A 14,016-nucleotide genomic window follows, 5' to 3' on the forward strand; every position below is an offset into this window, starting at 1 on the left:
TTATCTGTGTGTTTTATGTTGTTCTGCATTGCAAAGCACTTTGTTCCCCTTATTATTATTATTATTGTTATTATTATTATTATTATTATTATTATTATTATTATCATTATTATTGAACTAATTCTTGAGGTTGAGATTTTTAATAATTCATTATTGATAACATTTTTTTATTCCTCTTCTTCCTCCTCCTCTTATCTGTATACAGTCTGTGATTACTACTCATGTTTAATCGTGATTTTATACCTCCCAGAAGTGTAAAGTGATCCTACGTCAGGTTCCGCTTTCATTGTGCGCGCTCTCGTGAGACTCATGCACTTCCCGGCAGGCACGCGGGGACAGCAACACTTGTCAGCGGATCACATGATATGACAAAGCAGCTAGCTACTTCCTGTGTAGACTGATAGCCAATTCACATCTAGACGGCCGCAGAGACTGCGACTACCGTGTCATCCAAGATGCTGGCCCTCATAAACAGGCTGTTGGACTGGTTCAGGTCCCTCTTTTGGAAGGAAGAGATGGAGCTGACGTTGGTGGGACTTCAGTACTCCGGAAAGACCACATTCGTCAATGTGATTGCAGTAAGTAGCTAGCAAACAAGCACTGTCAGTGTGGGCCCCGGCTAATACCTGGGAGAGGCTGTGGGCGATATATATGATATAAACTGTATGTAATGACCACAGCATTCATAGGTTATTGTTCCATAACATGCACAGGAATGTGTTGGTGCCTTTTAAATGTCATATATCGCTGCGGTACGAACACTAGTAGCGATGTGACTCAGTTGTTGTTTGGCTAACTAAGCTAGAGTGACGAAGTTCTTGGTATGACTGTGCGCTTACTTATGAAAGCGGTCATGTGAACGGAGTTGTCATTGCTTTGTAATAGCTGCCGGTGTGTCAACATCAACTGCATGTTGCCTACACGGGCCACTCGTCAACTTTGTAAACAGCCCGTCTTGTCTACGTCATCTAGCCAGGGTGAAGTGAAGCGGACGAGGCCCGGAGCCATCATACCCGCAGGCTGCCAGCTGTCTGTGTTATTAGGATAGGTCACATAGGTGGAGAGCTACATTTGCTTTGTGTATCCTGCTGTAAGGCAAGCCAGCAAAACTGAATTCATTATGGCCGTCGGCTCCTGTGCGTTCTCCCTCCCATAAAAAATATTCCCTTGTTGTTGAGTCCAGATTTATGGCACGTTGTCACATAGCTAGCACTGCCAGTATTAAAACTTTATGATATCTTTGTTTGTTTGTGTGTCTCACTTGTTTATCGTGCCACAGCCTTGAGTGGGTGTGGGGTTATATTCTGTAGTCCAGTGTTGTTTATGTCTGTGTTTCTAGGTGATAGAGCATACTGCAGTTTTAAGAAGTCAAGTTGAAGGCCACAGTACTCTAGGCTCCCCCTCCCTTGGATTCATCTCAAGAGCTCACAGTTTTTCCGGGTCTGCTGTGGTCATGTGAGGTGATCTGTGATTAGATTTGCACAAAGCTGCCTTCACTTTGCAAGACTGCCGGACTGAAACCAGGCTGTATATGAGCGACACAATCGCAGCTATTAAAGTCATCTGGCGTATCTGAATTTCTTTCATATCTGTTTCTATCAAAGCAGGTTGCGCTGGTTTTAGTGGGTGGCCCCACTTTTAGGTTAAATGCTTTGTATGGCACTTCTACGCTTGTGGAATGTTTGGTTACAAAGCACCGTCTGGTTGCAGGAAACTTGATCGGAAGCGAATGTATGCTGATGCAGAGATGCCATCATCTTAACATGATTCATGGAGTAAAATGACAATTGTTCAATTTGAGGCTTCAGGCAGCTAAAAAAAAACTTGTAATCATATGATTTCTCAATTTATTCTGACCCCATGCACAGAAATAATTCACATCCACTAAGCTTTTCATGTGACTTAATTAAATGAAACCATACTGACTTAATTACATGAAGACATGTTTTTATTTGGTGATACTGATGCAGAGACAGTAACATAGTACTGAATGTCTTTACACAAATGGTAGAAATTAAATAGCACCAAGATTGAAAAGAGACAAACTAGGTGCTTGTGAGTTTTTGTAATACCTTTTCAGCACTATATATTTCACATGCTAGTTGAGATTTCACTAACATGCTTCCTTTTGTTTTACATTTGTCTCGTGCAGTCAGGCCAGTTCAGTGAAGACATGATTCCCACAGTTGGTTTCAACATGCGGAAGGTCACTAAAGGCAATGTGACAATAAAGGTAGGCTAATAAGCCAACATTTCCAGCGGGATGCTTTTACTGTTCAACTCTATTCCATTTTACACTGGACAAGTGCCAGCGTAGAGCCCTTTAGTCTGAACTGTAGAGCAGTAATGGTGCAATGATTGGTTTATAAAGGGAGCGAAATGGCGCAGAGGCTTTTGCCCTGCTTAAGACTGTGTTTTTGATTCTATGCTTTCTCGCCTCAGATATGGGACATAGGTGGACAGCCTCGCTTCAGAAGCATGTGGGAGCGCTACTGTCGAGGAGTCAATGCTATTGTGTAAGTTTGTGGACACTACAAAGTACAGCAGGTGCCTTTGTGAGCAGAATGTACTATTTGTCTTCCTAAGGTCGCTGAGAAACTGAAAGTGAATTATTTATACATACTAATACAACACAATGCTTAGGCAATGTCTTTACATTTGGCTTGGTATCTCTTCATTTACATGTGTTCTTACAAAGTTAATCTTGTAGTAAGAAGTAAACATTTGGTTTTCACTTATGATTTAGTGATACAGGTATTTTAGTGCTTCCAAACTCTCTAAGTAGTATTTCTCCCCCCCTTGCAGTTACATGGTGGATGCAGCAGACCGAGACAAGATAGAAGCTTCCAGAAATGAACTGCACAACCTTTTAGACAAACCACAGCTACAAGGAATTCCTGTAAGAAGACACTTGTGGTGTTTGGCCCAAAAGCTCCTGATGTTACAGCCTCACCTTGGGTCATCACATTGATTTCTGAGGAACTAGTGACTCTGATCACAAGCAGGAATGAGGCTCAAAATTAGTAATCACTGCAGCTGATGGGCCGCAGTGACTCAGGCTTGATGAAACACAAAGTGGTCTTTTGAGCAGAAGCCAGGATTTTTTAAATGAGTTTTTTTAAATATCTAAGCGGACTGGATGATTGACTTGACAGGGCTCGATGTGCTAAATCGATAGGCTTCCAGCTGATGTGACTTGACACCACACACACACACAGTTTGTTTTTTTCCTAACAGTAACGATTCTGTGATGGGTGAAGCACATAGCTGAGAGAAATCCTTTAAACTGTCTGACCACACTGTGGGATAATGCTGATACATTGCTGTGTTTGATACTGATCAGCTCTTTTTCTTTTTTTCAGGTTCTAGTACTGGGCAACAAACGAGACCTACCCAATGCACTTGATGAGAAGCAGCTCATTGAAAAAATGTGAGGCGCTTGAGACATACAGATTCTTGTTGATAATCCTGCACAAACTTGAGGACTTACTTCTGACTAAAGTATCCTATAGTCATAACTGGTGCATGATTAATCATTGCATCAAAGTATTATGTGAGTCTTTCCAAGTGGTGATCCAACAGTGATGATGTCAGACACTTCCAATATGTTGAATTATACACTGTATGACCAAAAGGATGTGGTCATGGGTGTCCACATACCTGTGTTAAATCTAAGATACCCAATTCATAACTCCTGTGAATAGCCTCCTCAGAGGAAGGGACGCTGTTGGTATCAGCCTCTCATTTTGGAATAAGATGATCAACAGTTACATGTCATCACAGACCACAGACTTCTGGCCATACGGTGTAGATGAATCATCAGGAAAATAGTCTCAACTTGGGGATACTCCAATTTAACTGGACACAGATGTTTAGAATGCAACGATTATTGGTAGGTAGAGATGTGCTGAGTTGTCCTAAGTTTCAATTGTGGGCAGATCCTGGGTATATTTAATAGACCGGTATGATCTGAAATACTCTCTTCTGCTTACTGCAGAACTGCTTCCCTTTGCGACAGCCTACAGTGCAAGCATTTCACTGTACGTACGAGTGAAAATGTAGAGCCAACATCGAGTTTGTCAGAATATACAGATTCACTAATGCCTACCATACACTAGAGGCCTTCTCAAAGACTGAAGTCTGACACTCACATCTAAAGACAGTGTGAGTTTTGAGTCACACACTTAAAGATTTTGCAAAGACTGGGGATACGTGCGTTTACATGGAGTCATGTATTCGTTTTGCATTCGGGTTGGAAGCCCTACCCGAATAGAAATGCTCTTTGTAAACACCTCAACCCGAAAGAAAATCTAATCGGGTGCACAGGGGTGGAATATTCCTTTTCAGAACCCGAATGGAAGAAGTTTTCTGTCTTGTATACACCTCCTACCCGACTCCAGCCATTCCATTCTTTCTGCACATGCTCGTTTCCTTGCCCTTCTGGCGCGATGACGTATACAGCGTGCATAGCAACGGGCTGAGATAGAGCAGTTGGGCTCGTTGCACTCACCGGTTTCCATTCGCCAAAGCACGGTCTTCTATCTCCCTTCTTCGACCTTCTACCTCCCTTCTCCTCCTCAACAGATGAAGCATTAGCAGAACAAGGTTGTTGTCGTACTGCTGCTTCAAGAATATAAGCAAAACAAGCCCGAAAAAGGCACTAATAACGGCGTCGTCAAGCATCTTGTTATCCGGAAGAGGACTACAGTGTTTTCTTCCGGTAAAAGTAAACACGTAACATCCGCCCCGCCCCCTATCCAATCAGAAACCTTCCCTGCCCCAAACCTTGCTCAGACCCAAATAAACGTGATCAAACTGATCTCCCATGTAAATCCTCATTCGGAATGAATATTTCCCATGTAAACTACCTGGAAAAACTTTAATTCCGAATTATTTCATTCGGATTTATTTCATTCTGTATGAGAAGCCATCATGTAACCACACCCAATATAAACCATGAAGAAAAACTGGGTTTTCATACAAACTTTACATTTTGGATGTTGTCACCTTACTTTGCTACCAGTCTCCATTGATTAGCTCCGCTGATTTAGTGGGAGGAGACTGTGGGAATGTGAGGCAAACAGTTTCAGAAATCAAGATTTCTCACTAAACTAAGTGCTACTTGGTGGACCAGATACACAAAGAATTTAACAGGGACTCTTGTTCACTCCACAACTCCACCAGTTTGTCCTCCTGTTCCACAGTACAAGAAAACCAAGACTTGTTTACGCTGTGGCACCTCCCCAGAGACCCTTCCATGTTTACCGTTTGTAGATTTGCAGATCCTGCCCTACTCTCCCTATGATTGGCTAGTACTTTTTACCTTCGTTGGTTTGTTGGATTGGCTAGGTTTAGGCAAGAGAAGTGGGATTGGTTAGGGGAAGGGCCATTCCTTCGCTATCCTGGGATTTGCAAATTCACTCACTGCTGGAGAGAGCACAGCTATTGCTTGCTGACAATTATCACATCATTGAACATGTTTGATTTTATTTGAACGTCAAGACGAGAACAAGAAACACTACACTAACACTAACAAATCTGTTATCTCATCACTCTTTTTAATTAGCAAATATTAGCGTACAACAACATTGAGGTAGCAGCTTCTTATTTTTAGTCAGTGCTGACTAGCACTTTGCTGGTTGGAATGACAGATGTTTTGATGGAAGTATTGGATCAGCGGAACAAAAGACTTTCAAAAGTCCTTAGAGGTTTCACATTTCCTGCTTTCCTTTTCTCAGGAATCTATCTGCCATCCAGGACCGAGAGATCTGCTGCTATTCTGTCTCCTGCAAAGAGAAAGACAATATAGGTAAGAGCGGATCAGAACATAAATGATTCTACCTCCAATAGCATAGATGCAGATGTTTAATGATATGTGGCCCTGCTGAAGTCATAAAAAGTCATAATATTTCCCCCTCTGCAGATATCACGCTGCAGTGGCTCATCCAGCATTCAAAGTCACGGAGAAGCTGAAAATGAAGCCCCCCGCCCCAGTCGCAGCTCTGGCCTCAGCCCCCTAATGGTCATGGGACCTCGACAGCCATCCTTTCCACTGCCTCTGTGAAGTAATCCAGCTATCTGCTCACTACTGTCACCACCTGCACCACCCAGTACACTACCATAGATGTGCAGCCCCTGTACAGCACTACCGCCCTCCCAACTATCTGGAGTCTTGAAAATTTGTTTCAGTACTGTGCTAAAAGAAGGATTGTCCATACCCATCATGCCTTATTGCGATCATAATGGACATGCTCTGTGTTTGAGTTTTTTCCTTTTTTTCCTCCTCTTTTCAAATAGCCTTTGTTCCCCTCGACAAGCATCTAATGATGTGTGCTTTTCCCCAGCTACACCAGGACGGACCTCCTCTAATCCCATATTTAAACAACCGTGCTGTGGCTTGTCAACATTTGGTGTTTACGTGACAAGGTCGTGATTGTAGTTTTTAACAGTTATTTGCCAAATGACGATGGTAGCTTGTGCTAATACCTTCAATTCTTGATCAAATCTTCACAATGTAGCCTGCATTTAATTTGCTGGTGTATGAAAGTATCTATTTTATTAAGTGACTTAAGTCAAAGTTTACACATGATGTAATGATGAATAGAGGGTGAGACTATGAGTGGTTGTTGTGTCTGAGGCAAAATCCTGAGATAGGTCAGCAGAGATTTAAGTGCCTTTGGCTCAGTGAGTGTTCCAATCAGACAAATATTGCCCAATGCGAATCCTAACCCACTATTATAAATAAACACTTGGTACAGACGCAGCATAAATCCCTTGATTACACTTAACACCACCCCTCGACAATCCCATTTTATGTTCTGTAATCTCATAAACACATTACGATGTCTGAGAAAAGACATTACTGTGCTCACGATGAAAAACAAATAATGACGGATGATGCAAGGTCAATAAGAGAATGTTACATTTGGTTTGGTTGACAGGTAATTTGAATGCTCACCTGTAGCCTGCGACACTTTAATGTAGCTTGAAATGTGGGCTAACTTTTTCTTGCAGTTCTCAGGTTGTTAAAGGATTTTTCTGTCATTTTTTTTTTTTTTTTTTTTTTTAAATTTAAGACAGTATGGGTGCGCCCAAGTATCTGTTTCATAATCCCTATTTTGTTCGGGTTGGATAACAGAAAGCCAGTGTTAGTCATGATGACGGAGCTTACGGAGAACAGAAGACTCCTTTAGTTCAAAGCGTTGGGTGCTTGATGTCACCCATGCCTTTGCCACACCCTTGTCTGAACCCTGATGTCTTTTGTGGAAGCCTTAGCAACCTAAGGACAATGCTGTCTCTTAAAACAATGTATTGATTGATTTCCTTTCAGCGACAAGACAATGATTTCGCACAGGTTTGATCACTGTATATTAATCTGCCCCTTGCTTGGCCAGTGCATCTTGATCAATTGCTTTTTTCTGTGTGTGTGTGAGTGTTGCTGGATCGGGGTGAGTTAACCCTGCTGCTTCAATGCTGTATGTAGGCCCACATGGCTTCTGCATTTCACTGTAATGTTTTCTACAGATCCACCACACGCTCTTGTCATCTCACATGTTGTTCTGTGTCTGTTGGTGATCGTCGTAACCCTAAGTGTCGATTGTTGGGACCACAGCAGCAGTGAGGGGCTGTAAAAAAAAAAAAAAAAAAATATTTGGGTGACTGTGTGGGTAATTTGGGGAAAGCTTTGTTACCTGTGTAATAATATAGCCTATTTGCAATTTGTATGTGCATGTGCTGAACTTATTCACATTCAATTGCAGACTTTGTAAATAAGATTAGCATTTTTATTCCAACAAACGAGCTCCTGTAGATGTCATGCATTCTTTCCCTGTGATTGCTAATAAATTTGTTTTTATTTTTAAGGATTTTCAAGTGTGGCATTGAAATTCTTTGGGAACCAGCCATGTCAGTTTGTCACCACTAGGTGGAAGCAGGGGACTTTGGGAGGATTATGGGAACAGAGGGGAGCGCAGAATCTCGACAGTGCGGTTACCTGAAGTTGGTGCATCATAAACCTGCTTTCCTCTTTATGCATATAGTGATTATCACAGGGCAGATATCAGTCTTAAGAGATTTAGAATTGCACTGTGTATATGAGTGGGATGTGATAAGTCTCAAGTTCCAAGTCCAGATGAAGTCCTGAGTCCTGAACTTTGAGATCTGGGTCCGTTACAATTCATAATGTGCTCTTCACCAAATGAAATGCTATCTTAATAACAGAGTAATATATGGCATGTAAAAAATCATGAATGCTTTTTAATTGTTTTTACTTACTTGTTAAAACAAGTTTATTTCAAATTGTTGCATCTCTAACTTTAAGTTTTGACCTGCATGTTTTGCATACTGCACTTTGCCTTTTCTGTAGTTTTTATACGCAGTTATCTTTTATTATTTTTGTCAGCTGGCAATAAGTAATGTAACATCTTTATTCTCTCCTGCAACTTGATTGGATGCTGTCTGATAAGTTCAAACAGAGTGGATCTGAGGAGTTAAGTGTCGACTGGCTGGGAATGAACAGTGTTAACGTTAGCTGATTCAGGAAATGAACTGATTCCTGGCACATACTTAAATAACATACTTTTTAAAATTTGGGTTTGGGGGAAGGTATCAGGTATTCTCAAGACTCAAGTCCAAGTCCAAGTGAAGTCACAAGTCTCTGGTGTTTAAGTTCAAGTTGAGTTGCAAGTCTATTTTGATTTTGTCGAGTCTAAAGTCACCGGCTGAATCCAAATGTCTGGAATTCACCACACTTGCAGACTCGTGGAATTCGTGGGTGTGTTCCCAGAAAGTCCAGGAGTATTGAGGGTTGTCCAAATCCGCAATTCATCAAGTTCACAAGGGTCCTCAAGCAGACCTTCTGTAGGCTTCCAGAGAGTCTGCTTGGGGTGAAGACTTCAGACTTCCCAGACCCACAATTAATTGTAATACGGACATGACATACAGAATGAGCTTATTTAGACATTTCTGTTTTTGAACGTGTGTGGCCTGTTATATAGAGATGTATGAATATCATCTTGTTAGCCATACATAAGATTTATATCTTGTTATCTGCAGGGACAGATGAGCAGACACTACTCATCACCTTGCATGAAGAATATGACAGCAGCGATCGCCTTGTACATGACTGTAGTTGTTGCTTGAACGTTTCCATAGCAATGAGTGAAACAGACTTGAGGCCTGTCTATCAAGCGGCTTGCAGTCTCTGCCCTCACAGAGTTAATGTGATGACAGTGAACATATCACTGGATCTACAACTAAAGTCTGTGAGGGCTTGAGTCTATTAGGATTCAACCATCAAATTTTTGACTTCAGTCCAACTCGAGTCCAAGTCATGTGACTTGAGTCCACACCTCTGGTGGAATGACTGATTCCAGCTCAACTACTGTCACACAAGTTCTTACTTGAAACTTCACAGCACATTCATCCACAAATCATTTCATAAGGAGGAGCTCACCAGGCAGCTCGCCTGCACCCACAATTCCCTGGATAATTCCCGTATGCAGGCTTCACTCTGTGCTACCTTAGTGGAAAGATATGGTTCTGTATTTTCCATTAAGCAGCTATTGTTACTTTCAGATCCCATAATAGATGATTAACACCTCCTCAGTGTTTCTTGGCAGAAAAGCGGCTATTATGCAGAGAAATGTAACACTGTGTTTAGCAGAATGTTAAGAGAAGCGCAGGGAGTGTGTCACAAACTAGGGGGCAATAAAGCAGGCCGTGTTCTCACAGCTGGAGCTGCACAGAGCCGTCGCAGAGAGGAGGCCTGTGCTGTTAAAGCAAGAACACCTTAATTAATCTCATTTCTTAAACACACCTTTTATTGAACAGCTGCTGCCATTTACTGTGTACCTGGGCTGGGGTTAGAGCGTGTGGATGGATCTAGGTGTTATCTGATGAATTCCATGGGTCAGTCGAGACCATGGCATGTGTGTCCACATGGGAACTTCATATTTGTATGCATGTGTGTGGTTTACATTTGCAACGACCGCATGGGATTAAACAGTGGTTACAAGCCTGCCAAAGGGATTTATGTGAGGAGGTCACGGAGAAGACCCAAAGGCGTGACACACTATTAATATAGTTACACTCCATTACCAATGGGCTTGTTAGGTAATACAACATGTTTTGCACCTACCACCTGTCACAACTGTGCTATTTGCATTCCTTAAGTGTCCAAACGCGTTGGTCAGTCTTATGAATGACCATTCATCACCGAAATTACATGCTATAAACTGAATTATGGAATATTCGTCCAGACGTGATTCACTCCCTCATAGTTTTCACTCTACTTAATTGCTACAGCCCTGAGCTTAATAAATCCTCTCTAAAACCTTGATGGATGTCATAGATTATGAGAATGTAACTAAACTTTCAACAGGGCTGCTCATAATGATATAATCAGGGACACATCTGCATAGCACTGTGGATAGTCCACTGTATTATAATCCACTGTGGACGAGTTTGAGCTTATATAGTATCCTCACAACCTGAAACCACTTTTTTTTTTTTAACTAAAACTAAACTAAATATTTAAACTAGGACTGAAAAACATTTAAGGTACCTAAAAAAGAAACAACTGAACTTAAGAAAAAAACAAAAACTAACTGACACAATATTGTGTACTTACAATGATAACTAAAATCAAATAAAAATATGCAGGAAAATGTCTTCAGTTTTTGTCAACACAAGCATGTGGAGGTTTTTGTAGAGACTGGGATGGCTACATGACTTTGGGTCGCTTCACAAAGTGTTGTGTTTATTCGTAATATCCATTCCAAATGAATTAAATTTTACTCCTGACACATACCCCCTGTATTATAATTAAAAAAAAAATTAAACTAATACTGAACTAATAAAGACAAAACTAAAACAAAACATTTTAAATAATAAAAACTTAATTTAAACAAGCAAAGCTGCTGTGGAAAAAAAACTGATAAAAAATAAAAAACAAATGAAACATACAAAACTATAATAACTCTACAATAATGGGTGACATCATCTATTTAGCCTCCAGTCTGTGGAATACCTGCCTGTCTAATGCACATTAATGGTTCATGACTGAAGCTGCTGTGTCTTACTTTAAACTAGTTCCACTCCTGTCTTTCCAGCAAACAGCTCTGGACAGCCTCACTCAACACTCAGTTTAGGAAGGCCATACTTTACTTTTGCTAAATCATTTGACAGTGCTGTAACAAGCCAACACATTACACCCAGTTTATGCAGTCTCATAATCATTTCTTTCACACATCCTGTGCAGCAATGTGCAAGAGAGAGGTCCTCTTGTTATCTGTGGAAGTCACCAGGACTTTTTTTACAGTCTTTATTGTCTGTCCAATCAAATATCCTTTCACTGGACTTTTTTTCTCTGCTGGTGTGTGTGTGTGTGTGTGTGTGCACATGCAAGCACGTAAACTGAAAGCATTAGTAACTACTGTGCTATCTCTATCAAGGCTGTAGCATCCCGATTTACTTCGTCCTCTCTCTAAACTCCTGTGTCATTACAGGGTTAGAGGTAGTTACGACGAGCCCTTGTTATGACTGTTATGCTAGTTACTTGTTATGCACCTGAACTAGCGATGACATGATCAAATAAAGACTTGACATTGGATAACACCAACATACATATCACCCAAAAATCATCATTGTGTATAGGAAAAAAATACCATAGAAAATAAGGAATTATTCGTTTAATGTAATAGTCTTTTAAACCTTATTTAAAGTTTATGTAGAGTACACATTAATTCAATATTTTCTAACATATTTTGTTTATTTTACAAGAAAAGGAACCCATGATGGAGATGGGTTTACCTTTTAGAAGGCATATAAATGGCAACATTTTTAATTAAATGTGAATTTTTCACATTTCAAGTTCACCTCCAGCAAAAGAGACAGACTAATTAGTGCTACCTATATTCGTATTATTTTCCCCGTAACACACTGTAGAAAGACTTTGCCTTCTACAACAGCAAGCTCGCTCTGGCATTCTCACACAGCACATTTTGGCTGCACTTGCTGCCTGCTCCAAACGGCATGAAAAAAACTTTGCTTGTAAGATCAGCTGACTTTAAAAAATCCGAATTTCATTTTTTTAGAAAACAAAAAAGAGGCGGTGGTGGATGATGTACCCGAGAGCCAAACTTGAGTAAAAAGTACAGGTACTGTATCTTTACAGAAAGTGACTTTGGTAGAAGTTGGAGTCATTAGATATTAGAATATCACTTTAAGTAAAAGTCTTAAAGTATCTGATATTCACTGTACTTTAGAATCAAAAGTAACTGTATTATATTGAATAAAATTAAGTAATAAAAGAAAAAGTACAAGTAAATGCTGGTGATGAAAAAAGCAAATGCTCAGAATTCTGAGGATTATAAAATACACAGGTTGCCTACCCCTTCCCTGTGTGATAACTTGTAGGCTGAGACCACTGATTCATGAGAATGTTTAGGACATAGAAATACATAGATACTGGAGTAAATACATAGAAATGTATTAGCGTAAAAGTATACATTTTATTAATGAAATGTAGTTCAGTTAAAGTAAAAGTTGACAGAAACATGAAAACTCAAGTAAATGGATACTCAAAAAATACTTTAGTGCTGTAACAAAGTATTATTACTTCATTCAGGTATTCATTCAAATATTTTTCCAAACTCCCTTTTCTTTTTTGCGTACTTATCCAAACTGAAATGCACGAAAATCAAATTCCATATATTTCCATATGGCGTAGGAACCCTGCCATTACAAACTGTTTTTATATCTTCCAGACAGACCTGTATTAACATTTAGTCCACTTGCAGCATTTAGACTTTGAGATCACGATGTTTATGATGTACAGCATTTACAGAGCCCCCACAGAGCATCTCACTAAATCCCCAAGCTGAGAACATGGAGCTTTCAAGGTGAAGGTCATTTCATGTCTGATATACAGCTTCAGTATCAGTCTGACTTTTAAACAGCAAGATATTAAATCTAAAATTCAGCAGAGAATTACAAAGCCAACGCAGCCTCACTTGGTGGAATCTGACATGAAGCCTTAGGTGATTTCCTCTTTTTAAAATATGTTTTGCTCAGTTTTTCAATATGTGTGGCATTAAAACAGTCATCCATATCAAAGACATGATTTCACATCGACCCGGGCAGTCAGTTGTTTATTTACCGCTGTTCGCCATTAAGCTCTCTTTGTTCGTGTGACAGCGATGACATCAGAGCTCCACTGTCTTGAGCTGAGCTAACTGTGGGGTAATTTGTCCCGGGATCTAAAAGCATCTGTTTTACGACACATAAATAAGTTGTTCCAAAGTTGTTAAACTATAGTTTGGGGATTAGAGGTTTGAAGCCCAAGCACCAACAGGCATCTGCAAACACTTCATTCAGGTCCCCGTGTGGACCATAATTTGGCACTAATCACTGTGTGTGGAATGTCACATGATTCATACAAGGCTGCATGGCACATATCACCATCCCTTACTGCTCTACACCCTGTAAAAGGCAGATGCTGACATGCACACACACCCCTGTAATAGCCCAGCTTAAGACTCCATAGAGACGAATACATTCCTCCACTTAGCTGGCTTACACCAGTCCTTTATTGATGTTTTTGGTGCAGATACAACAACAGTGAGAGTGTTTGACCTTGTGTGATATTCAGTTCAGCTGTTTTTACACAATCTGATTTGATTTTGCTTTTTCCCCCATCACATTTTAATGCTTATTTCTTAACATGCATGTATTTCTTTTTAAAGGTCCAGTGTGTAGGATTTAGGGGGGATATATTAGCAGAAATGGAATATATCATTCATATCTGTTTTAATTAGTGTATAATCACCTGAGACTAAGCAATGTGATTTTTTTTTTACCTTAGAATGAACCATTCATATTTACAAATGGAGCAGGTCACACGTTTGTTTTTCCTAGGATTCTGAAGGCATGATCCACTGTGTCTTTGATTGGCTTATCTAACATTCTCACTGTAACCCTACCCAACCTCACTCCTCTTGCCTAAACCTGACCAAC

General features: G+C 40.2%; 1 protein-coding gene across 1 annotated transcript; it reads left to right on the top strand.

Annotated features, from left to right (window-relative positions):
* The first annotated feature begins 335 nt into the window (after positions 1–335).
* Positions 336–7,865, top strand: LOC125892040 (ADP-ribosylation factor-like protein 8B). Its single transcript, XM_049581774.1, has 7 exons — positions 336–578; positions 2,153–2,233; positions 2,443–2,516; positions 2,806–2,899; positions 3,363–3,430; positions 5,739–5,809; positions 5,924–7,865. Exons 1-7 carry the CDS (start codon positions 456–458, stop codon positions 5,971–5,973), a joined length of 561 nt encoding a protein of 186 aa, XP_049437731.1. The 5' UTR covers positions 336–455; the 3' UTR covers positions 5,974–7,865.
* The last annotated feature ends 6,151 nt before the right edge of the window (positions 7,866–14,016 follow it).

This window comes from Epinephelus fuscoguttatus, linkage group LG1, assembly GCF_011397635.1.
Source record: "Epinephelus fuscoguttatus linkage group LG1, E.fuscoguttatus.final_Chr_v1".
Taxonomy (NCBI): Eukaryota; Metazoa; Chordata; class Actinopteri; order Perciformes; family Serranidae; genus Epinephelus; species Epinephelus fuscoguttatus.

Coding starts and splice junctions, on each gene's coding strand:
- LOC125892040 (XM_049581774.1), top strand. CDS start 456: ATGCTGGCCCTCATAAACAGGCTGTTGGACTGGTTCAGGTCCCTCTTT. Junction 2,900..3,362: donor CACAGCTACAAGGAATTCCT/GTAAGAAGACAC, acceptor TCTTTTTTTCAG/GTTCTAGTACTGGGCAACAA. Junction 5,810..5,923: donor CAAAGAGAAAGACAATATAG/GTAAGAGCGGAT, acceptor CCCCCTCTGCAG/ATATCACGCTGCAGTGGCTC.